The 27,021-nt window shown below is 42.4% G+C and overlaps 1 protein-coding gene across 1 annotated transcript in view; it reads left to right on the plus strand.

Annotated features, from left to right (window-relative positions):
• Nucleotides 1-27,021, plus strand: part of LOC128661765 (cilia- and flagella-associated protein 20) — a 127,283-nt gene that overhangs the window by 29,069 nt on the left and 71,193 nt on the right. Inside the window, exons 2-3 of the mRNA XM_053715985.1 lie at nucleotides 10,295-10,374; nucleotides 11,249-11,360. Of these exons, the coding sequence (XP_053571960.1) occupies nucleotides 10,295-10,374; nucleotides 11,249-11,360 (192 nt within the window). The remainder of the gene's footprint in view (nucleotides 1-10,294; nucleotides 10,375-11,248; nucleotides 11,361-27,021) is intronic.

A 27,021-nucleotide genomic window follows, 5' to 3' on the forward strand; every position in this document is an offset into this window, starting at 1 on the left:
ACCTACTAGAACAGCTGAACTATATTTGGGGTTAATCAGAGGCACTTTAAATGATGGCAGGTGTGTACTGACTCCTATTTAACATGATTTTGAATGTGTTTGCTTAATTCTGAATTAATATCTCTATCTATCTCTATCATCTCCAAATGTCCTGTACCAAGCACCCTTGCTTAATGTTGATTTGCCCAGGTGCGGTGCATAAATACACATAAACATCAAAGTTAGAGACCGCACTCATAGGTCTTATAAATCCACCAAAGTGACTTTATTGGCAATAAAGTCACTTTGGTGGATTTATAAGACCTATGAGTGCGGTCTCTAACTTTGATGTTTATGTGTATTTATGCACCGCACCTGGGCAAATCAACATTAAGCAAGAGTGCTTGGTACAGGACATTTGTATGTATATAGTGTGCACACCCTTAAACTAATACTTTGTTGGAGCACCTTTTGATTTTATTACAGCACTCAGTCTTTTTGGGTATGAGTCTATCAGCATGGCACATATTGACTTGGCAAGATTTGCCCACTCTTCTTAGCAAAAACACTCCAAATCTGTCAGATTGCGAGGGCATCTCCTGTGCACAGCCCTCTTCAGATCACCCCACAGATTTTCGATTGGATTCAGGTCTGGGCTCTGGCTGGGCCATTCCAAAATTTTAATCTTCTTCTGGTGAAGCCATTCCTTTGTTGATTTGGATGTTTGCTTTGGGTCGTTGTCATTCTGAAAGATGAAGTTCCTCTTCATGTTCAGCTTTCTAGCATAAGCCTGAAGGTTTTGTGCCAATATTGACTGGTATTTGGAACTGTTCATAATTCCCTCTACCTTGAATAAGGTTCCAGCTGAAGAAAAACAGACCCAAAGCATGATGCTACCACCACCATGCTTCACTGTGGGTATGGTGTTCTTTTGGTGATATGCAGTGTTTTTGCGCCAAACATATCTTTTGTAATTATTGCCAAAAAGTTCAACCTTAGTTTCATCAGACCATAACACCTTTTCTCACATGCTTTTGGGAGACTTCAGATCTGTTTTTGCTAAATTTAGCTGGGCTTGGATGTTTTTATTCGTAAGAAAAGGCTTCCGTCTTGCCGTCTACCCCAAAGCCCAAACATATGAAGAATATGGGAGATTGTTGTCACATGTACTACACAGCCAGTACTTGCCAGATATTCCTGCAGCTCCTTTAATGTTGCTTTAGGCCTCTTGGTAGCCTCCCAGACCAGTTTTCTTCTTGTCTTTTCATCAATTTTGGAGGGACATCCAGTTTTTGGTAATGTCATTGTTGTGCCATATGTTCTCCACTTGATGATGACTGTCTTAACCGTGTTCCATGGTATATCTAATGCCTTGGAAATTCGTTTGTACCCTTCTCCTGACTGATACCTTTTAACAATGAGATCCCTCTGATGCTTTGGAAGCTCTCTGCGGACCATGGCTTTTGTGTACGACGCGACTAAGAAAATGTCAGGAAAGACCTTCTAGAACAGCTGAACTTTATTCAGGGTTAATCAGAGGCACTTTAAATCATGGCAGGTGTGTGATGACTCTTATTTAACATGGTTTTGAATGTGATTGCTTTATTCTGAACACAGCTACATCCCACATTATTTTAGTTTTTTTTTGTTTACTTCCCTCCACCTTAAAGATTTCAGTTTGTTTTTCAATTGAGTTATGTAGTTCATAGGTCACATTAAAGGTGTAAAAAGTTCTGAAATGATTTATCTTTGTCTAATTGTTTTACATCACAGAAACCTGACATTTTAATGGGTGTACAGACTTTTTATATTATCTAGCTATAAGAAAGCGCACGCCAAGGGATCCTTAAACAGGCACTTTTATTCAGTGAACGTTTTCGGACATAATAACAAAATTTGTGCACACTAAAAAACATTAAGAATAAACATTAAACCAAAAATAGGCCAATAATGAAGGAAGAACAGGAGTATATTAAACAGAAGTAGAACAATGGATTGTTGGTTTAAAGTATCCCATGTACCGCACTTTAAACCAACAATCCATTGTTCTACTTCTGTTTAATATACTCCTGTTCTTCCTTCATTATTGGCCTATTTTTGGTTTAATGTTTATTCTTAATGTTTTTTAGTGTGCACAAATGTTGTTACTGCTGACCGGACTCACGTTGCCCGGGATGATGACGTCACCTGTTTGGGTGCGGAGCTACCCGGGAGAGCGTGGATGCCCGGCCAGTTCACAATGGTGGTTTGCTGTATTTAAGGGGTGTTTGGTAAGTAATGTGTAACACTTTTTTGGTCTGAGGACGGACTATATTATGTCCAAAAACGTTCACTGAATAAAAGTGCCTGTTTAAGGATCCCTTGGAGTGCGCTTCCTTCTATATGTCTATATGCCTGTTTTGCTGCACCCAGGGCATTGGATCACCTGTTTTCTTGGAGTGCAAATATATATATACTACTTATGATGATAATCTGAAAGTATTTGTGTTGAGGGTTATTCAATTCCTTCTAGAGCACAACTACTTTAAATTCGGGGATGGCTTCTACCTACAGAGACGTGGGACCGCTATGGGGGCTAAATTTGCCCCTTCCTATGCCAACCTGTTCATGGGCTGGTGGGAGCGGTCCCACGTCTTTGGGGAACAGAATCCATTCAGGTCCAGTATCAAGACATACAAGAGATATATTGATGATCTCTTGTTTGTATGGACAGGAGGTACCGAAGCAAAGGCAGATTTCATCAATTATCTCAATAGGAACCAAGTCAACCTCAGATTTACTGCAGAATCAGGAACTGTGGAGATACCATATTTGGATGTAATCCTCAAAGGGTCAGTCTCTACAGGCAAAGTAACCACTGGTCTGTATAGAAAACCCATATCTTCCAATACTATCCTCCATGCAAAGTCCTCACATCCAAAACATACTGGTTTTGGTGTAGCTAAAGGCCAGTTCATCAGACTCAAGCGTAATTGTACTCTTGAGTCAGATTTTTTAGTTGAGGCGGATAAACTGAGGGATCAATTACTGGAGAGAGGGTATTCAAAAAAGACTATGAACAGGGCTTTGCTTGAAGTTAAGAGACTAGACAGAGATTCATTATTACAGGGTTCTAAAACCAAAAGCAATTACAGATTTCAGGAAGATAGACCCTGTTTTGTTACAACTTACAGTCCACAGTTTGAAGAAATATGCAATATTGTGAAAAGACATCTATCAATAGTGACAGGAGAAGATAGTCTAAAGGACTATGTGTCAAAAGGTTGCAGTTTTATCCCTAAGAGGGGAATAACATTAGGCAACATATTATCTCCATCTATGTTACCAAATAAGCTTAATAGAACCAGCAGCTGGCTTACTTCCAAAGGCCACTATAAATGTCATTTTTCACAATGCATAGCTTGTAATCATATGAGACCCACTAAACATTTCCAATCTTATGTAACCCAAAAGGTATTTGATCTGAGTGAGTGCACGAATTGTCGCACAAGATTTGTGATCTATCTTGCAGAATGCACCCAATGTAAATTACAGTACGTAGGGTGCACCTCCAGGGAGGTGCGCTCACGGATAAGGGAGCATCTTAATAATATTGAGCAAGAAATAGACTGTTCAGATCTTGTGCGACATTTCATACAAGAACATAACAAGAAAGTTGCCACCTTTAACTGGTGTGTAATTGAACGTATTAAAGTAGGTCCCAGGGGAGGTGATAAAACAGTGAAAATGTTTTATAGAGAGGCCTTTTGGATATTTTTACTGAGAACTAGGAAGCCTCAAGGGTTCAACATTAGTGGTGACATAATCAATTTTTGGCAAAAAGTATAAAGATAAGTGCAATTTGTAAATTTTCTAAAAGACAAGTAACATGTTTCCACTCATCCATGAGCCCTAGTGGGGTGTCTCATAGAGTAGAACAGAGTCCCTCCTAATAGACATGCATTAGTCACGAGAATTTATTTCTATTAAATACATTTAACATATACTTAATGTTTTAATGTTTTATTCTTGGCTAATTCGTCAATGCTCAAATAAACAAGGGTAAAATTCTGGTAACTTTGGTAATTTATCACATAAAATATTTATGTTTATGTTTATGTTTCTATTTATATTTGCATACTTGCATATTTGTAAATTGTATTCTATACTAATCACCATGTAACCACATTCATAATATATCCATTAACCCCAATATATGTTCCCTGTATCCACTCAAGGTCTGATTGTGTTGTAGAAATTTTTGTAACAGTGTTTTTCAATTAACTAGATTAGGATGGCTATTTAAGAGTAGATTAGCCATCAGTAAGCATCTACGATTAAGGCATTCTAGCCGAAACGCGTCAGATGCTACACAGCACTGCCTCTGTGCAGTTTTTTACTACCTGACATGTAGTTCCTGTGACTAAGAGGAATTAAAGTTTATTCATTATTCTACCTGAGGCTCGCTGGTTTTCTTTTTATGTTCGGATATATATATATATATATATATATATATATATATATATATATATATATATATATATATATATATATATATATATATATATATATATAATTTAAAGTCACGATAAGTCCATGGATTTCATCCTTGTGGGATTACACCTCCTGGTCAGGAGGAGGCGGCAAAGAGCACCACAGCTATAATATAGCTCCTCCCTTCCCTCCCACTCCAGTCATTCTCTTTGCCTACGTTAGTGATAGGAAGAGGTAAAGTGAGGTGTTAGATTAGATTCTTCAATCAAGAGTTTATTATTTTAAAGTAGTGCTGCTTTGTTCTAGGGTGTAGCCGTAGTCCATATCAGTCTCTTCAGTAGAGCTTTTGGTGGCTTTAGAGCAATGGGAACTGGTGGGACATAATTCTCACTGCGCCTCCCATATTTTTCTGCTACCCTTATCCTGATGGCCTAAGCAAGCTCTAACTCAGACCTTATCATTTTCCACAGGGCTATAGGAGGGAGAGGACCTCTTAAACCAGTTGGACTGTCCTGCTGTCGGAAAGCATTAAGGTATGTGCAGACTTTTTATTCTGGGGACTACTAAAAAACTTTATTTTGTATAATGCAAATGGAGCCTTTGGGGCATATTTATCAAGCTCTGAATGGAGCTTGATGCCCCGTGTTTCTGGCGAGCCTGCAGGCTCGCCAGAAACAGCAGTTATGAAGCAGCGGTCACAAAGACCTGTGAGCAGGCGGACAGACATAGCCGGAAATCAACCCGATTGAGTACGATCGGGTTGATTGACACCCCCTTGCTGGCGGCCGCGAGTCTGCAGGGGGCGTCGTTGCACCAGCAGCTCTTGTGAGCTGCTGGTGTAATGCTGAATACGGCGAGCGTATTGCTCGCCCTATTCAGCGAGGTCTGTCGGACCTGATCCGCACTGTCGTATCAGGTCCGACAGACCTTGATAAATTGAGGCCTTTGACTTGGGACTTCTGGCTCTCTAGGTATGGAGGGTGCTCTTATGACAGTGCAATGTACAGGCACTGGGGCAGGGAGAAAGCTGAAAAATAGCTTTGTCACTATCATTAATTTTTATGCCGATCGGACTGTGTAGTTATTAACGACCACGAAGGGCAGGGCCAGCATTTCTCGCGCTTTGTACTTTCACTGCGCATTTTCATATAGCCGGCATCCGGAGAAGGTTCCAGTTTAACTGTGAGGTTCATCGGCTATCAGGCTTGCAGGACAGTGACGTCCTTTCTTTGCTCTAGAACCGCATGTTTTTTTACTAAACAAGCAAGCGGTTGTTAGCGCTCCTGAGTCTTGTACTTCTGCACCAGGAATTGCAGCGGGACCGGTCGGCAGGTAGGTGCCTCAGCAGAGCTGCTGAGGCGTAGAGGTGTTTGAGTGTGTGTTAAAAAGGTTTTTTTTTTAGCTAAAGTGATACGTTTTTTGTTTGAAACAGGAAAGTTGTTGCATTCAAAATTTAAAGGCACAGTATCCTGTTATTTTTCTTTATTTCAAGTTTACTAAGTAATCTGTTTTTTTTGTGTATTAAAAAAATTGTACTTTATTGTCTGCTCTCTAAAATGGATTCAGAAGCTGTGCATAATGTTACTTGTGCCATGTGTTTGGATGCCATTGTGGAACCACCGGTTCCTTTTTGTCCCTCATGTGTTGAGAGTGCTTTAAGTTTTATAGAGAAAAAAAAATTTCATACTCAAACTTTTTCAAAGGCGGATGCTTTTCAGGAGTCTGATGAGATGCAGAGTATGCTGCAGCTTTCTCCCCAAGCGCCCCAACCTTTAACGCCCGCTCAAGCAGTGCCCTGTACTTCTTCTCTAGCTTCTACGGCAGTTACGTTAAAAGACATAGCTGCGGTTATGTCTTCTACACTTTCTGATGCGTTATCTGCCTTTCCTATACTTCAAGGCAAACGTAAAAGGAAGGACAACTATGTGGTCAATGAAGTTTCTGATGCTATGGTGGCAATCTCGGATGTACCCTCTCAGGGATCTGAAATGGAGGGTATGGAGGTTCTATCGGAAGGTGAAATTTCAGACTCAGGGAGTTCCTTACCTTTGACTGATTCAGAAGTTGTCTCTTTCAGGTTTAAACTAGAACACCTCTGCCTGTTACTCAGGGAGGTCTTAGTGACTTTGGACGACTGTGACTCCACTTTAGAAATCGAGTAAGTTTGACAAATACTTTGAAGTTCCTTCTTACTCAGATGTTTTTCCAGTTCCCAAGCGAACTTCGGAGATTATTTCTAAGGAATGGGAGAGACCAGGTATTCCCTTCTCTCCTTCTCCTATTTTCAAGAAGATGTTCCCGATAGCTGACACTGTCAGGGACACTTGGCAGACGGTTCCTAAGGTGGAGGGGGCTATTTCCACCTTGGCCAAACTAACTACTATTCCTATTGAGGATAGTTGTGCCTTCAAAGACCCTATGGACAAGAAGTTGGAGGGTCTACTTAAAAAGATCTATGTTCACCAGGGTTTGCTATTGCAGCCGGCTGCGTGCATCGCTACGGTCACTAGTGCGGCAGCTTATTGGTTCAATGCTCTTGCGGAGTCTCTTAAGACTGAGACTTCTTTAGAGGAAATCCAGGATTGGATTAAAGCTCTGAAATTAGCCAATTCTTTTATTACAGATGCTTCTCTGCAAATTACTAAATTGGCTGCTAAGAGTTCAGGTTTTTCTTTTCTAGCCCGCAGAGCCTTATGGTTGAAGCCTTGGTCTGCGGATGCATCATCCAAGTCTAAGCTCCTGGCAATTCCTTACAAGGGAAAGACCTTGTTTGGTCCTGGCTTGAAGGAAATTATCTCTGACATCACGGGAGGCAAGGGTCACCTCCTTCCTCAAGATAAAAGAACCAAGCAGAAAGGACGACAAAGTAATTTTCGTTCCTTTTGAAATTTCAAGGGAAATTCCTTCTCTTCTTCCTCTAAACAGGAAGGAAACTATTTGCAATCTAAGTCTACTTTGAGACCCAACCAATCTTGGAACAAGTGTAAACAATCCAAGAAACCTGCTGCTGATTCCAAGTCAGCATGAAGGGTTTGCCCCCGATCCGGGACCGGATCTGGTAGGGGGCAGACTTTCCTTCTTCGTTCAGGCTTGGGTGCGGGATGTTCAGGATCCCTGGGCTATAGAAATAGTGTCTCAGGGATACAAACGGGAGTTTAGAAATTCTCCTCCCCAAGGAAGATTTCTTCTTTCAAGATTATCTGCAGACCAGATAAAGAGAGGCGTTCTTACATTGTGTAAGAGACCTCTCTTCCATGGGAGTAATTTGTCCAGTTCCAATACAGGAACAGGGGCAGGGTTTTTATTCAAATCGGTTTGTAGTCCCCAAAAAGGAGCGAACCTTCAGACCTATCTTAGACCTCAAGAGTCTAAACAAGTTTCTCAGAGTTCCATCATTCAAGATGGAAACTATTCGTACCATTCTTCCATTGATCCAGGAGGGTCAATTTATGACGACAGTGGATTTAAAGGATTCATATCTACATGTTTCTATCCACAGAGATCATCACAAGTTCCTGAGGTTTGCCTTTCTGGACAAACACTTTCAGTTTGTGGCTCTTCCTTTCGGTCTGACCATGGCACCCAGAATTTTCACAAAGGTTCTAGAGTCTCTGCTGGCGGTTCTAAGACTTATCTGGACAATATTCTAATCCAGGCGTCATCTTGTCAGCAAGCAAGGTCCCATACCGACATAGTGCTATCCTTCCTGAGAACTCACGGGTGGAAGGTAAATCTGGAAAAGCGTTCCCGAAGACAAGGGTGTCCTTCTTGGGAACTCTAATCTATATCCATGAGAATTTTTCTGACAGAGGTCAGAAAATCAAAGATTCTGGATACATGTCGAGCCCTTCAGTCCACTCCTCAGCCGTCAGTGGCTCAGTGCATGGAGGTAATCTGATTGATGGTGGCGACAATGGACATCATACCGTTTGCTCTGTTTCACCTCAGGCCTCTGCAGTTAAGCATGCTCAGGCAGTGGAATGGAGATTATACAGATTTGTCTCCTCGAATAACCCTGGTACAGGAGACGAGGGACTCTCTTCAATGGTGGTTGTCTCTGGATCATCTATCCCAGGGGACATGCTTTCGCAGACCTTCATGTGTGATTGTGACAACGGACGCCAGCCTTTTAGAATGGGTAGCAGTCTGGGGCTCTCTAAAGGCTCAGGGAGTATGGACTCGGGCAGAGTCTCTCCTTCCTATCAACATCCTAGAGCTGAGGGCGACGTTCAATGCTCTTCGGGCCTGGCCTCAGTTGGCTTCAGCCCAATTCATCAGATTTCAGTCGGACAACATAACGACAGTGGCTTACATCAATCATCAGGGCGGAACGAGGAGTTCCTTAGCGATGACCGAAGTAGCCAAGATAATCCAGTGGGCGGAGGCCCATTCTTGCCATCTGTCAGCGATCCACATCCCAGGGGTGGACAACTGGGAGGCGGATTTTCTGAGCAGGCAGACCTTTCATCCTGGAGAGTTGGAACTCCATCCGAAAATATTCTCCAGCCTGATTCTCGTCAGAATGCCAAGCTCCCGAGATACGTGTCCAGGGACCCCCAGGCGGAACTGATAGATGCCTTGGCAGTTCCTTGGTCCTTCAGCCTAGCATATCTATTCCCCCTGTTTGCTCTTCTTCCCCGGGTTATTGCTCGAATCAAACAGGAGAAGGCATCAGTGACTGGAAAACGTAAGGGTCAGAAAGCTACGGCTACCTCTCTTTCTTTTTGGCTGAAGAGTATCATCCGTTTTGCATATGAGACTGCTGGACAGCAACCTCCTGAAAGAGTTACGGCTCATTCCACTAGGGCTGTTGCTTCCTCATGGGCATTCAAAAATGAAGCTTCTTTGGAACAGATTTGCAAGGCTGCAACTTGGTCCTCTCTTTACACTTTTTCTAAATTTTACAAATTTGATACCTTTGCTTCGGCTGAGGCTGTTTTTGGGAGAAAGATTCTTCAAGCAGTGGTGCCTTCTGTTTAGGTTCCCTGTCTTGTCCCTCCCTTATCATCCGTGTACTCTAGCTTTGGTATTGTATCCCACAAGTAAGGACCAAATCCGTTGACTCGAGTCTTTAAAAAGAAAAAATGTATACTTACCTGATAAATTTTTTATTTTTAGACACGATGAGTCCACGGCCCGCCCTGTTCTATGAGACCGGTTATTATTTTGTTAAACTTCAGTCACCTCTGCACCTTGGCTTTTCCTTTCTCTTCCTAACTTCGGTCGAATGACTGGAGTAGGAGTAAAGGGAGGAGCTATTTAACAGCTCTGCTGTGGTGCTCTTTGTCTCCTCCTGCTGACCAGGAGGCGTAATCCCACAAGTAAGGATGAAATCCGTGGACTCATCGTGTCTAAAAAGAAACAAATTTATGAGGTAAGCATAAATTTTCTTTTTGCACCCAGATGGTAAATCGCCATAGAACAGGCTAACAATGGTATTGAGCTGGTTGTTCGTTCCTGTGAGTGCACTTCTCTCTGCGTGTGTGGGGCTATGTATGTACAGGAGAGTTAGCACTCACACTTCCAAGGTAGCAGCCAGATTGTCAGGAACAAAAATATCTGATGGAGGGGACGGTTTGATCCCCGAAACGTCACAATAAATGTCACAATTTTGACAGTCCAGCTGGTGCGGATCTACGTATGCACGTGTGTGGGGGTGTTGCGTGTGGGGGTGTTGCGTGTATGTAATGTATACAGTACTTTAGAATTACACTACACATTTGAGTTTATCACATACATAGTAGCTTTGCTCACAGCATTCATTTGTGATTGCATATAGCGTGTGTTACTGTGTATACTGCCCTCACTGCAGCCAGTTACACTTTGCTTTTTTCTCCTGCAGGTGAGGAACGGCCACATAAAGCGGATAACGGATAATGATATTCAGTCGCTGGTGCTGGAAGTAGAAGGGACTAATGTGAGGTAATGGCCACATCTATCTGTTGTCACTGGGTGGTTGTGCATACAAGGGATAGTTTTGATTATGTATTTATCAGTACTGGGTCATTACCCTGCACGTCTTACTGGTGCACATGGCTGTCAGCAGCAAATGCTACCTTACAGTGTAGGAATTTCATGCTGCTAAATCTCACTTTGAAATGGATTCAGCACTTCTGAATTAAAAAGGTTCTTTAGGTCATTTGCATTGAGAAGTTGTTTGGTTACAGGGTAGGAACAAGTTAAAAAAAAAAAAAAAAAAAGTCAGACAGCCTAAGATACAAACAGTCAATAAGGGGGTGAGCAGAACAAAGTAAATGTTAGAATGCTGTAAACTTACCTCAAGTTAGCAAAAAGGCACCAAAGTGCTACACATGGCAGTTAATGTTCCCGAGGGTCCTTGTAAGGCCGTGCACTGCAGTATGTGTAGTAGGGAACGCATCCATACACCTGACTGTAGGGAATCCCTGGTAGTGCAGAACAGTGACCAGGAGCGTAGTATTTGTGCTGTACATATGTAGTTAGAAAGGAACGCATCCTTACACCTGACTGTAGTTAATCCCTGGTAGTGCAGAACAGTGCACTGGGCGTAGTATTTGTGCTGTACATGTGTAGTTAGAAAGGAACGCATCCGTACACCTGACTGTAGGGAATCCCTGGTAGTGCAGAACAGTGCCCTGGGTGTAGTAATTGTGCTGTACATGTGTAGTTAGAAAGGAACGCATCCGTACACCGGACTGTAGGGAATCCCTGGTAGTGATATTATTTCTACTATACATGTGTCGTTTTCTGTTCAGCCATATTAGCGCTGTCACACAGTGTAATCTTCCTGTCAATAAGGAAATTCTCTCTTCTCTAGCACCACATACATCACGTGCCCAGCTGATCCGAAGAAGACTTTAGGCATTAAACTGCCATTCCTGGTCATGATTATCAAGAATCTAAAGAAATATTTTACTTTTGAAGTTCAGGTGAGATGTTGTCCCTTGTGCCAATGTTTTCTCTGTAGGCTGTGAGGTACAATGGGTGACTAAGATGTGCTATGGGACCCAGTGACATACAAGAGGGGTTTGTCCTCCTGCACGACAGCGCAGCACTGAGCTATGAGACGTGGTGTGTCACCTGTAAGAGAGAGATGGACCCCATGTCCTATAGCTCCCTCCTGTCTGTGTCACCTGCAGGGGAGGGACAGACCCCATGTCCTATAGCTCCCTCCTGTCTGTGTCACCCTGCAGGGGAGGGACAGACCCCATGTCCTATAGCTCCCTCCTGTCTGTGTCACCTGCAGGGGGGGGACAGACCCCATGTCCTATAGCTCCCTCCTGTCTCTGTCACCTGCAGAGGAGGGACAGACCCCATGTCCTATAGCTCCCTCCTGTCTGTGTCACCCTGCAGGGGGGGACAGACCCCATGTCCTATAGCTCCCTCCTGTCTGTGTCATCTGCAGGGGAGGGACAGACCCCATGTCCTATAGCTCCCTCCTGTCTGTGTCATCTGCAGGGGAGGGACAGACCCCATGTCCTATAGCGCCCTCCTGTCTCTGTCACCTGCAGAGGAGGGACAGACCCCATGTCCTATAGCTCCCTCCTGTCTGTGTCACCCTGCAGGGGGGGACAGACCCCATGTCCTATAGCTCCCTCCTGTCTGTGTCATCTGCAGGGGAGGGACAGACCCCATGTCCTATAGCTCCCTCCTGTCTGTGTCATCTGCAGGGGAGGGACAGACCCCATGTCCTATAGCGCCCTCCTGTCTGTGTCACCTGCAGGGGAGGGACAGACCCCATGTCCTATAGCTCCCTCCTGTCTGTGTCACCTGCAGGGGAGGGACAGACCCCATGTCCTATAGCTCCCTCCTGTCTGTGTCACCTGCAGGGGAGGGACAGACCCCATGTCCTATAGCTCCCTCCTGTCTGTGTCACCTGCAGGGGAGGGACAGACCCCATGTCCTATAGCTCCCTCCTGTCTGTGTCACCTGCAGGGGAGGGACAGACCCCATGTCCTATAGCTCCCTCCTGTCTGTGTCACCTGCAGGGGAGGGACAGACCCCATGTCCTATAGCTCCCTCCTGTCTGTGTCACCTGCAGGGGAGGGACAGACCCCATGTCCTATAGCTCTCTCCTGTCTGTGTCGCCTACAGGGGAGGGACAGACCCCATGTCCTATAGCTCCCTCCTGTCTGTGTCACCCTGCAGGGGAGGGACAGACCCCATGTCCTATAGCTCCCTCCTGTCTGTGTCACCCTGCAGGGGAGGGACAGACCCCATGTCCTATAGCTCCCTCCTGTCTGTGTCACCCTGCAGGGGAGGGACAGACCCCATGTCCTATAGCTCCCTCCTGTCTGTGTCACCTGCAGGGAATGGACAGACCCCATGTCCTATAGCTCCCTCCTGGCTGTGTCACCCTGCAGGGGAGGGACAGACCCCATGTCCTATAGCTCCCTCCTGTCTGTGTCACCTGTAGGGGAGAGACAGACCCCATATCCTATAGCTCCCTCCTGTCTGTCGCTGTGTCACCTGCAGAGGAGGGACAGACACCATTTCTTTCATGTAATTGGCAAGAGTCCATGAGCTAGTGACGTATGGGATATACAATCCTACCAGGAGGGGCAAAGTTTCCTAAACCTCAAAATGCCTATAAATACACCCCCCACCACACACACAACTCAGTTTTTACTAACTTTGCCTCCCTATGGAGTTGGTGAAGTAAGTTTTTGCTTGATTTTCTTCTGTGATATGCTTTTCTCAGTATTTTGAAACCCGATTCCTCTCAGAGTACAGTGTTTGTCAGAGGGATGTGAAGAGAGTATCACCTTCATAGGTTCTCTGTTATCGGTTGTTGAGATTCATCTCGTACCTCCCTTTTCAGATCGACGATATACTCTCATATTCCATTACCTCTACTGATTTGGATATCTGCTATATGTGGATGGGTGTCTTTCGCCAAGTATGTTTTCATTACTTAAGACACTCTCAGCTATGGTTTGGCACTTTATGTATTAATATAAAGTTTTAAATATATGTATTGTACTTATATTTGCCATGAGTCAGGTTTATGTATATTTCCTTTTGCAGACTATCAGTTTCAAAATTGGGAAATATATTTAGGAAGTTCTTACCTGGGGTATAGTCTTTTCTTCAAATTGACTGTTTTTCTCCTGTTAAGTGTGGTCAGTCCACGGGTCATCATTACTTCTGGGATATTAACTCCTCCCCAACAGGAAGTGCAAGAGGATCACCCAGCAGAGCTGCTATATAGCTCCTCCCCTCTACGTCACGCCCAGTCATTCTCTTGCACCCAACTAATAGATAGGATGTGTGAGAGGACTGTGGTGATTATACTTAGTTTTATACCTTCAATCAAAAGTTTGTTATTTTAAAACAGCACCGGAGTGTGTTGTTCCTTCTCAGGTAGAATTTGAAGAAGAATCTACCTGAGTTTTTGTATGATTTTAGCCGGCGTAGTTCATATTGCTGTTCTCGGCCATCTGAGGAGTGAGGTAAACTTCAGATCAGGGGACAGCGGGCAGGTTAACCTGCAAAGAGGTATGTAGCAGCATATTATTTTCTGAGAATGGAATTGACTAGAAAATACTGCCATACCGATATAATGTAAGCTCAGCCTTAAATGCAGTAGTAGCAACTGGTATCAGGCTGTCATTTATGTATATTTACACTTCAGTATTCTGGGGAATGGCACTTCACTGGGATAATACTGTATGCATAAGACTTTAGCCTAACTTGCAGTGGGAACGACTAGCAACAGGCTTTCTAATGACATTTCATTTATTTGATGTTAAACGTTTTTGCTGGCATGTTAAAATCGTTTAATTATCTGAGGTACTGGGTGAAAAATTGTTTTGGGCACTGTTTTTTCCACTTGGCGGTCGTTTTATTTAATTTGAGACAGTTTACTGATCTCCCTCACTGTTGTGTGTGAGGGGGAGGGGCCTATTTTGGCGCTTTTGCTACGCATCAGAAAATTCAGTCACAAGTCTGTTTCCTTCCCTGCATGATCCGGTTCGTCTCTACAGAACTCAGGGGTCTTCAAAAGTTAGTTTGAGGGAGGTAATCACTCACAGCAGACCTGTGAGATTGTGCTTTGACTGTGATAAAAAACGTTTATATTCTGTACATTTTTTCTGCTATTCAGGGTTAGTTATCCATTGCTAATGGGGGCAATCCTTTGCTAAAATTGTGTTTTACCGGAAAGAATTTGATGTTATAGTTACTCCGGTTTATTATTACTCAACTGTCATAACTTTTTTTTCTGTGCTTCTTAAAGGCACAGTACGTTTTTCATATTATTTGTAAATTGCTTTGAAAAGTATTTCCAAGTTGCTAGTTTATTTGCTAGTGTGTTAAACATGTCTGACTCAGAGGAATATCTCTGTGCTATATGTGCTAAAGCCAAAGTGGAGCCCAATAGAAATTTATGTACTAATTGCATTGATGCTACTTTAAATAAAAGTCAATCTGTACAAATTGAACATCATTCACCAAACAACGAGGGGAGAGTTATGCCGACTAACTCGCCTCACGTGTCAGTACCTGCATCTCCCGCCCGGGAGGTGCGTGATATTGTAGCGCCGAGTACATCAGGGCGGCCATTACAAATCACATTACAGGATATGGCTAATGTTATGACTGAAGTTTTGTCTAAATTACCAGAACTTAGAGGTAAGCGTGATCACTCTGGGGTGAGAACAGAGTGCGCTGTTAATAATAGGGCCATGTCTGATACTGCGTCACAGTATGCAGAACATGAGGACGGAGAGCTTCAATCTGCAGGTGACGGTTCTGATCCCAATAGAATGGATTCAGACATTTCTAATTTTAAGTTTAAACTCGAAAACCTCCGTGTACTGTTAGGGGAGGTATTAGCAGCTCTGAATGATTGTAACACCGTTGCAATCCCAGAGAAATTATGTAGGCTGGATAGATACTATGCGGTACCGGCGAGTACTGACGTATTTCCTATACCTAAGAGGCTTACAGAGATAATTACTAAGGAGTGGGATAGGCCCGGTGTGCCCTTTTTCCCCCCCTCCTGTTTTTAGAAAAATGTTTCCAATAGACGCCACCACACGGGACTTATGGCAGACGGTCCGTAAGGTGGAGGGAGCGGTTTCTACTCTGGCTAAGCGTACCACTATCCCAGTGGAAGATAGCTGTGCCTTTTCCGATCCAATGGATAAAAAGTTAGAGGGTTACCTTAAGAAAATGTTTGTTCAACAAGGTTTTATATTGCAACCCCTTGCATGTATTGCGTCTGTCTCGGCCGCGGCCGCTTTTTGGTCCGAGTCCCTGGAAGAGACTCTTGACTCAATAACTATAGATGAGATTTCAAGCAAGCTTAAAACACTTAAGCTAGCAAATTCATTTGTTTCAGATGCCGTAGTACATTTAACAAAACTTACGGCTAAGAATTCCGGATTCGCCATTCAGGCACGCAGAGCACTGTGGCTAAAATCCTGGTCAGCTGACGTTACTTCTAAATCTAAATTACTTAACATACCTTTCAAAGGGCAGACCTTATTCGGGCCCGGTTTGAAAGAGATTATCGCTGACATTACAGGAGGTAAAAGCCATGCCCTGCCTCAAGACAGAGCCAAACCTAAGGCTAGACAGTCTAATTTTCGTTCCTTTCGTAATTTCAAGACAGGAGCAGCATCAACTTCCTCTGCTCCAAAACAGGAAGGAGCTGTTGCTCGCTACAGACAAGGCTGGAGACCTAACCAGTCCTGGAACAAGGGCAAGCAGGCCAGAAAACCTGCTGCTGCCCCTAAGACAGCATGAATCGAGGGCCCCCGATCCGGGAACGGATCTAGTGGGGGGCAGACTTTCGCTCTTCGCCCAGGCTTGGGCAAGAGATGTCCAGGATCCCTGGGCGTTGGAGATCATATCTCAGGGATATCTTCTGGACTTCAAATCCTCTCCCCCAAAAGGGAGATTTCATCTGTCAAGGTTGTCAACAAACCAAATAAAGAAAGAGGCGTTTCTACGCTGTGTACAAGATCTTTTACTAATGGGAGTGATCCATCCGGTTCCGCGGTCGGAACATGGACAGGGGTTTTACTCAAATCTGTTTGTGGTTCCCAAAAAAGAGGGAACCTTCAGGCCAATCTTGGATTTAAAGATCCTAAACAAATTCCTAAGAGTTCCATCGTTCAAAATGGAAACTATTCGGACAATCCTACCCATGATCCAAAAGGGTCAGTACATGACCACAGTGGATTTAAAGGATGCTTACCTTCACATACCGATTCACAAAGATCATTACCGGTATCTAAGGTTTGCCTTCCTAGACAGGCATTACCAGTTTGTAGCTCTTCCATTCGGATTGGCTACGGCTCCAAGAATCTTCACAAAGGTTCTGGGTGCTCTTCTGGCGGTACTAAGACCGCGAAGAATTTCGGTAGCTCCGTACCTAGACAACATTCTGATACAAGCTTCAAGCTTTCAAACTGCCAAGTCTCATACAGAGTTAGTACTGGCATTTCTAAGGTCGCATGGATGGAAGGTGAACGAAAAGAAGAGTTCTCTCTTTCCAATCACAAGAGTTCCCTTCTTAGGGACTCTTATAGATTCTGTAGAAATGAAGATCTACCTGACAGAAGACAGGTTAACAAAGCTTCAAAATGCATGCCGTGTCCTTCATTCCATTCAACACCCGTCAGTGGCTCAATGCATGGAGGTGATCGGCTTAATGGTAGCGGCAATGGACATAGTACCCTTTGCACGCCTACATCTCAGACCGCTGCAATTGTGCATGCTAAGTCAGTGGAATGGGGATTACTCAGATTTGTCCCCTACTCTGAATCTGGATCAAGAGACCAGAAATTCTCTTCTATGGTGGCTTTCTCGGCCACATCTGTCCAGGGGGATGCCATTCAGCAGGCCAGATTGGACAATCGTAACAACAGACGCCAGCCTACTAGGTTGGGGCGCTGTCTGGAATTCTCTGAAGGCTCAGGGATCATGGACTCAGGAGGAGAGTCTCCTGCCAATAAACATTCTGGAATTGAGAGCAGTTCTCAATGCCCTTCTGGCTTGGCCCCAGTTAACAACTCGGGGGTTCATCAGGTTTCAGTCGGACAACATCACGACTGTAGCTTACATCAACCATCAAGGAGGGACAAGAAGCTCCCTATCGATGATGGAAGTATCAAAGATAATTCACTGGGCAGAGTCTCACTCTTGCCACCTGTCAGCAATCCACATCCCGGGAGTGGAGAACTGGGAGGCGGATTTCCTAAGTCGTCAGACTTTTCATCCGGGGGAGTGGGAACTTCATCCGGAGGTCTTTGCCCAAATACTTCGACGTTGGGGCAAACCAGAGATAGATCTCATGGCGTCTCGACAGAACGCCAAGCTTCCTTGTTACGGGTCCAGATCCAGGGATCCGGGAGCGGTCCTGATAGATGCCTTGACAGCACCTTGGACCTTCGGGATGGCTTATGTGTTTCCACCCTTCCCGATGCTTCCTCGATTGATTGCCAGAATCAAACAGGAGAGAGCATCAGTGATTCTAATAGCTCCTGCGTGGCCACGCAGGACTTGGTATGCAGATCTAGTGGACATGTCATCCTGTCCACCTTGGTCTCTGCCTCTGAGACAGGACCTTCTGATCCAGGGTCCCTTCAAACATCAAAATCTGATTTCTCTGAAGCTGACTGCTTGGAAATTGAACGCTTGATTTTATCAAAACGTGGTTTTTCTGAGTCAGTAATTGATACCTTAATACAGGCTAGGGAGCCTGTTACCAGAAAGATTTACCATAAAATATGGCGTAAATACTTATATTGGTGCGAATCCAAAGGTTACTCATGGAGTAAGGTTAGGATTCCTAGGATATTGTCTTTTCTACAAGAAGGTTTAGAAAAGGGTTTATCCGCTAGTTCCTTAAAGGGACAGATTTCAGCTCTGTCCATTCTTTTACACAAACGTCTGTCAGAGGTTCCAGACGTTCAGGCTTTTTGTCAGGCTTTGGCCAGGATTAAGCCTGTGTTTAAAACTGTTGCTCCACCATGGAGTTTGAACTTAGTTCTTAATGTTTTACAGGGTGTTCCGTTTGAACCCCTTCATTCCATCGATATCAAGCTGTTATCTTGGAAAGTTCTGTTTTTAATGGCTATTTCCTCGGCTCGAAGAGTCTCTGAGTTATCTGCCTTACATTGTGATTCTCCTTATCTGATTTTTTTATTCAGACAAGGTAGTTCTGCGTACTAAACCTGGGTTCTTACCTAAGGTGGTCACTAACAGGAATATCAATCAAGAGATTGTTGGTCCATCTTTGTGTCCTAATCCTTCTTCGAAGAAGGAACGTCTCCTACACAATCTAGATGTAGTCCGTGCCCTGAAATTTTATTTACAGGCAACTAAAGATTTTCGCCAAACTTCTTCCCTGTTTGTCGTTTATTCTGGACAGAGGAGAGGTCAAAAAGCATCTGCTACCTCTCTATCCTTTTGGCTGCGTAGCATAATACGTTTAGCCTATGAGACTGCTGGACAGCAGCCTCCTGAAAGGATTACAGCTCATTCTACTAGAGCTGTGGCTTCCACTTGGGCCTTTAAGAATGAGGCTTCTGTTGAACAGATTTGCAAGGCTGCAACTTGGTCTTCTCTTCATACTTTTTCCAAATTTTCCAAATTTGACACTTTTGTTTCTTCGGAGGCTGTTTTTGGGAGAAAGGTTCTTCAGGCAGTGGTTCCTTCCGTATAAAGAGCCTGCCTGTCCCTCCCGTCATCCGTGTACTTTAGCTTTGGTATTGGTATCCCAGAAGTAATGATGACCCGTGGACTGACCACACTTAACAGGAGAAAACAAAATTTATGCTTACCTGATGATAAATTCCTTTCTCCTGTAGTGTGGTCAGTCCACGGCCCGCCCTGTTTTTATGGCAGGTCTAAATTTTTTAATTATACTCCAGTCACCACTGCACCCTTTGGCTTCTCCTTTCTCGTTGGTTCTCGGTCGAATGACTGGGTGTGACGTAGAGGGGAGGAGCTATATAGCAGCTCTGCTGGGTGATCCTCTTGCACTTCCTGTTGGGGAGGAGTTAATATCCCAGAAGTAATGATGACCCGTGGACTGACCACACTACAGGAGAAAGGAATTTATCAGGTAAGCATAAATTTTGTTTTTTCATTAAATTTTGCGGGCAAAATTAGGCTCACGAGGTCGCAAAATGCTGATATTTATTGCGTCATTTTTGGCGCAAGAATTTTTTTGGGGCAAAGGTACGTTTTGGTGATGCTAATTCATCATTTCTGGCGTCTTAGTTGACGACAGGTTTCCTTGCACAAGGTTGCGTCTGCAATGACGCGAGTTGTGTAATTTCCGGATGTTGTTGGCGCCAAATTTATTTTGTGTTGTGCGTCATACTTGGCGCCAAATAATTGAATTATTTAAACTCCACTTCATATATGCCTCTTGACTTTTTTTATGATCAGAGGGCTATGCTGTTTGCATTTTGTTTTCAGATTTCTTAAAAAGCCATATAAGAAAATTGATAATTTTGCTTTATATGTTGTTTTTTTCTCTTACGTTTGCAAGATGTCTCAATCTGATCCTGTCTCAGAATTTTTGGGTCTGTGTATTCAGGTTAAAATCTTTAAATTTTTTTTTTAAATCCTTATCCTTCCAGTTAGCATAGGTTGCAATGTATATACATTGCAGCCTTTTGTATATATTTGTATTAAAAGACTGTGGGTGTATATATATGCTATATGCTTGTATGCATTGAAACAATTGTTTGTTTGTTTGTTTGTTGTTTTTTTTTTTTTTTTTTTTATTTATTTTGCATTTATTTATTTTTGCATATATATATATTTCTTAGATAGATTGGAAAAATGTACTTCATGCACAATCTGTTTCCAGATTTATTATTAATTATTGATGTGACTATGATTACACATGTTAGGATTCAATGATTTTCATAAATTGTCAAATTTTTAAGCTCTCATATACAGCGGATTGTTTAAGTTTAGAATTTACACATGATTGTATTTATTACACTTTGCAATGGGAAATTGTTATCCCGTTTTATAGAATGTGAAGAGAGTTGGATTTAGCTTCACTCCAGGTATGGTTTTAATTATATTTTTTAACCAATCAGGTAACAGGAACCAGTATATAAGACTGGTGCACACCTGAGACTGTAGCTACGATTACGGCTTCATTGCCGAAACATGTCAGCAGACAGTCACTGGAGTGAAGCTATCTCCACTCGCTATCTAGCTTGAGATTCCTGTATCCCTGGAGGGAGAAAGATTTTTAATTGCAATAAAGAAAATCTACATTTACCACCGGCTGTTCGTGCACCTCATTTGAATTTGTTTGTCCTCAGAGGGCTATGCTGTTTGCATTTTTTTTTTTCAGATTTCTTAAAAAGCCATATAAGAAGAAAATTGATAATTTTGCTTTATATGTTGTTATTTTCTCTTACGTTTGCAAGATGTCTCAATCTGATCCTGTCTCAGAAACAACTGTTGGAACCCTGCTGCCTGATAACAGTTCTACCAAAGCTAAGTGTATCTGTTGTAAATTAGCGGAGATTATATCTCCAGCTGTAGTATATAACAGTTGTCGTCATAAACATTTACATGCAGAGAATGTATCCATTAGTAATAGAACAATGCCTGTTGTTCCTTCAACATCTAATGTACATGATATCTTTGTGAATATATAAGATTTTATTGCTGATGCGATTCAGGAGGCTTTGTCTGCTATTCCGCCTTCTAATAAACGTTAAAGGTCTTTTAAAACTTCTCATAAAGTTGATGAAATTTCAAATGACCGACAACATACCGAATTATTATCCTTTGATGAGGATCTATCTGGTTCAGATCCTACCTCAGATATTGACACTGACAGATCTACTTATCTCTTTAAGATGGAGTATATACGTTCCTTGTTAAAAGAGTTGTTGATTATAAACAATTTGCCCAACTTTTAGCCCCGTATCTCACAACGCTTTTCCAATCCATTGATAACAAACAACCTTGGTCAAAACAAGCCTTAGAAGCTCACATTATTGTGATCCTGAAGACAGATAAGTACCCAACTAGACCTGAAAGCTATCGCACTATCTCGCTGCTTAATACAGATATTAAGTTATATGCAAAAATCTTAGGTTCACAAATTAATAAAATTCTCCCTCAACTAATCCACCCTGACCAATCAGGCTTCGTACCCAAGAGAGAGGCGCGAGACAACACGATTAAGGCTCTTCACCTTATAGAACACTCCAGTCGGTCGAAACAAGAATCAATATTAATTTCAACAGATGCCGAGAAAGCGTTCGACCGACTGGACTGAAATTTCTTGAGATTATGCTTGAATGCTTTCGCATTAGGACCTAAGATAATAGACAGGGTCTTCAGCCTTTACTCGCAGCCTACAGCTTGGGTTAAGGCTAACGGTACTCTCTCTGAAAGTTTCAGTATACTGAATGGAACGAGGCAAGGTTTCCCCCTGTCCCCACTCCTATTCGTGTTCTCAATGGAAGTATTAGGCGCACATATTAGAGGGAATTCAGATATCAAAGGTATACAAGTGGGTTCTTGTTCTTACAAGGTTACAATGTATGCGGACGACGTCCTGGTCCTTCTCACATCCCCAGAAACATCCGTCCACTGTTGGCGGAATTTCAGACTTTCGGTAACCACACAAATTTTTCCATAAATGCACAGAAGTCTGAGATCCTCAACATTAGTATGCCCCATAGGGACTTCTCAAGACTTAGCTTATCTTGCCCATACAATTTGAAATCTGACAAGATTAAATACTTGGGAATCTACCTTGCTTCATCTAGTAATAAAATATTTAAACATAACTATCTCACTTTACTACATAAACTGCGGAAAGACTTTGACACTTGGAAAGACAAACCTCTATCGTGGTGGGGGCTTATGCAAGCTGTTAAGATGACCACACTTCCTCAGATCCTTTATATCCTTCAGGCAGCCCCCATCCATCTTCCCAATTCCTACATAACCCAGACGCAAGCACTGATTAATTCTTTCATTTGGGGTGGGATCAAACCCAGGATCAATAGAAAACTTCTCTACCTACCACTAGGTTCGGGGGGGATGGGACTTCCATCAATCTCACAGTATTACAACGCGGTCTTCCTCCAGAGAATCTTAGAATGGCACAATTATCACTACTCAAAACCACGGGCGACAATAGATGCCTCCCTTTTGAGTACACAAGAAATTGGTCCACTTTGTTGGATTAAACGCGCAAATAGACCCACAATAACGAAATGTTCTCCCTTATACTCCCACATATTTAAAACATGGGATCTAATTTGTATTAAGTGGAAGGGGATAACGTCCTTTCCCCTCACCAATGACCCCGATACCTATAAACGCAGAATTTACAGGTGGGATTATACCTAACGATTTACCAGATGAGGAACTAGGGTACACAATCCCATTAGCTAGGTTAACTGTAAAAGGCAAACTAAAAGAACGGGCTTGTCTGAAAGATGTAGCGGATGGTCATTTCACACCTTGGCTTAAATATGCTCAACTAACACACCTTGTAGGTACATCCCCCATATAAACGGGACCTACTTAGAGAACCCACCAATTTTGAACAGTTATGCTTACTGAACACTCCCCCAGTAGACCTCTGTCGCTTGTTAAAAAATTGTTGGACGCCTCCTCCACCCCTACTCTCCCTTCTTTTGCACCGCAGTTGCGTAGGGAATTGGGAATCACTTTAACGGAGGAGCAGTGGAAAAATATATTCCGTTACACGCACAAATCATCGCACTCCCCCAGAGTACTAGAACCGAATCACAAAATCCTTTTCTGGTGGTACCTCACCCCGAACAGGATCAAACAAATCTACCACAATGCTAATGCCTCTTGCTGGAGGGGGTGCGGGGAAACCGGTACCATGACTCATATCTGGTGGAGTTGTAACCACATTGCTCCTTTCTGGGGAAATATAGAAGCACACTTTAAGAAAATATTCGGGGATTCGTTTAAATTACATCACACCACAGCACTCCTCAACCATAAGATAGGTAAACAGTGTAAAATTAGATGGAAACTGCTACAGATGGGTCTCAACAGTGCTAAATTTTTAATAGCTAGAAATTGGAAACCCCCACGCATACCTACACTACAAGAGTGGATTCATAACACTTCGGAGCTTCTCTCCAATGAAGAATATTCATATTTTAAAATGGGAAATATGGCCTTCTTTCAGGAGGTCATCTTCTACTGGGAGTCCACAACACATACCTTATTGCGGCAGTGCCCCTGAGGCGCCTCATACCCCCTTCCCCCTCTTATAGTCCAGCTGGGCCACATCTTAAAGCACTTTCCCCCCCTTTCCCCCCCCCCCCCTTTTTCCTCCACTTAGTCTTTACCTTATCCTTTCTCTTTCATCACTCTCCTCCCCCTCTCCCTCCCTTTCTGTTCTTTACTTCCTTTGTTCATCTCTACCTGAGCGGTTTCTCTTGATTTTGGGGTCAAACTCTCGGTTTGCGCAGAATTATGTAGATACAGAGCTGTAGAAAAATTTGTTATATGTTCTATCAGTTTAGAAACTAGAGTTTACCACTTATGGATCTTTGTTCCACCATACTGAAAAATTGATAATTTTGTTTCCTGTCTGGACATTTAGAGAAAAAGCCTGTATTATACCAGGACTGAGAGAGTTCCACAAGAACTACCTTCACACTCACATTCTGGACTAACTCTGCGGACACTTGAGTATCATTAGTTATGAGTGGATGCGTGAATTGTGTAACACACCCACTATGCATAGACCCCATTGTTTGCTTTGTTTGCTTTATGGATTTTCTTGATGATGTATGTGTAATTTTTGTTTCATTTCTATCTTCCAATAAAGCTTTGGAAAATTAAAAAAAAAAAGAGGTGTTGATTACTTTGGATATTGAGGAATCTAGTCCTCTTGATACTAAAACTAGTAAACGTTTAAATTCTGTTTATAAACCTCCTGTGGTTACTCCAGAGGTTTTTTCCAGTTCCTGATGCTATTTCTGATATGATTTCAAGGGAATGTGATAGGCCTGGTACTTCTTTTATTCCTTCTAGGTTTAAAAAGTTGTATCCTTTGCCAGCAACTAGATTGGAGTTTTGGGAGAAAATCCCCAAAGTTGATGGGGCTATTTCTACTATTGCCAAACGTACTACTATTCCTATGGAAGATAATACTTATTTTAAGGATCCTTTAGATAGGAAAGCTTATTTATTTTCTGGCTATATTCTTAGGCCTGCTATATCTATGGCTGATGTTGCAGCTGCATCAACTTTTTGGTTGGAAAGCTTAGCGTAACAGGAAAAAAATCCTGATTTGTCTAGCATTGTTCGCTTGCTCCAACATGCTAATCATTTTATCTGTGATGCTATTTTTGATATCCTCAAAATTGATGTTAAATCTATGTCTTTAGCTATTTTAGCTAGAAGAGCTTTGTGGCTCAAATATTGGAATGCTGACATGGTATATAAGTCTAGATTACTATTACTATCTCTTTCTTTCCATGGTAACAATTTATTTGGTTCTCAGTTTTATTCAATTATTTCAACCGTCACTGGGGCTAAGGGAGTTTTTTGCCTCAGGATAAAAGATCTAAGGGTAAATCTAAACCACCTAATCGTTTTCGTTCTTTTCAACAGAATAAGGAACAGAAACCAATCCTTCCCCCAAAGAATCTGGTTCTAATTGGAAACCTTCAAGTTGGAATAAATCCGAGCCTTTTAAGAAACTAAAGCCAGCCCCCAAGTCTGCATGAAGGTGCGGCCCTCATTCTAGCTCAGCTGGTGGGGGGCAGATTAAAATTTTTCCAAAACATTTGGGCAGATTCTATCCAAAATCAGTGGATTCAGAGTATTGTCTCTCAAGGGTATCGAATAGGATTCAGAGTAAGATCTCCTGTGAAGATTTTTTCTCCCATGTTCCAGCAAATCCAGTGAAGGCTCAGGCTTTTATGAAGTGTTTCAGATCTAGAGTTTTCAGGGGTAATTGTACCAGTTCCGTTTCAGGAACAGGGTCTGGGGTTTTATTCAAATCTATTCATTGTCCCAAAAGCCAGTTCTGGATTTGAAAATTTTAAATCTTTTGGAAGAGTGCCAACTTTCAAAATGGTGGCTATAAAGACTATTCTGCCTTTTGTTCAGCAAGGTCATTATATGTCCACGATGGACTTACTGGATGCATATCTTCATATTCCGATTCATCCAGACCACGATCGGTTTCTGAGATTCTCTTTTCTAGACGAGCATTAACAATTTGTCGCCTAGCGACCACTCCAAGAATTTTTTCGAAGGTTCTCGGTGCCCTACTCTCTGTAATCAGAGAACAGGGTATTGCAGTGTTTCCTTATTTGGATGATATCTTGGTACTAGCTCAGTATTTACATTCTGACGAATCTCACACAAATCAACTAGTGTTGTTTCTTCAAAGACATGGTTGGAGGATCAATTTACCGAAAAGTTCCTTGATACCTCAGACAAGGGTCACTTAGGTTTCCAGATAGTTTCAGTGTCCATGACTCTGTCTCTAACAGACAAGAGACGAATTAAATTGGTTTCAGCTTGTCGAAACCTTCAGTCTCAATCATTCCCTTCAGTGGCTATGTGCATGGAAGTTTTAGGTCTCATGACTGCAGCATCAGACACGATCCCCTTTGCTCGTTTTCATATGAGACCTCTTCAGCTTTGTATGCTGAATCAATGGTGCAGGGATTATACCAGGATATCACAATAAATATCCTTAAATCCCAATGTTCGACTCTCTCTGACTTTGTGGTTAGATCACCATTGTATAGTTCAAAGGGCTTCTTTTGTTCGTCCAACCTGGACTGTAATCACAACAGAGAATAGTGTATCCAGGCGCCAACAAATGGAGGCTAAGGTTAAAGTATATCAATATTTATTCAAGATAATACTTCTCTAATATACAGTTGAGTAGTTAAAAACTTGTTAAGACAATTTAAAACAATAATATGGTGATTAAAATCTATCAGAGACGCATGGATCCACGCTAAAAGAATTAAATTAAAAAACAATCTATAATCTTAAACTTTAAGCAGGGTATAAATATACAATTTCAACAATGTGTGTTTGTTAAACAATTTGGTGTGATGGTGTGTGTGAGCATCTGCTCTACACTGTGTTTGTGATGCGAAGTAAAATAGTGAACATTGTGTCTTAAAAGACAATAACAGAAAATCAATAACAAAAAATCAATCTTGTGAAAAAAACAATCAATCTTGTGAAAAAAACCAATCTTGTGAAAAAAACAATCAGCAAACAGTCCTGTGAGCAAAAAATAGTCCTGTGAGCAAAAAGTAATAGTAGTAGATAGACAGTCCTGTGATCAAAAAATAATAATCCTGTGCAGAAATAAAAATAAAAATAGGAAATCAATTCAGTTGAAAACAAAAACTCGCTCCTGTGCGAGAGAAAAATCACTTCTGTGTGGCAAATATCCAGAAAAACGTGATGTGTGTATCGGAAGAAAAATGTTGAAAAAACGTTGCAAGAAATGAAATGATAAAAAACAGATGATAAAAAACAGTGCTCTGTGGAGACTGAGCTCCAAGCTGAAAGTAAAAACAATTTGCTAGAAGTAACAAACAAATATGCCGA

The sequence above is a fragment of the Bombina bombina genome, chromosome 5, assembly GCF_027579735.1.
Source record: "Bombina bombina isolate aBomBom1 chromosome 5, aBomBom1.pri, whole genome shotgun sequence".
Taxonomy (NCBI): Eukaryota; Metazoa; Chordata; class Amphibia; order Anura; family Bombinatoridae; genus Bombina; species Bombina bombina.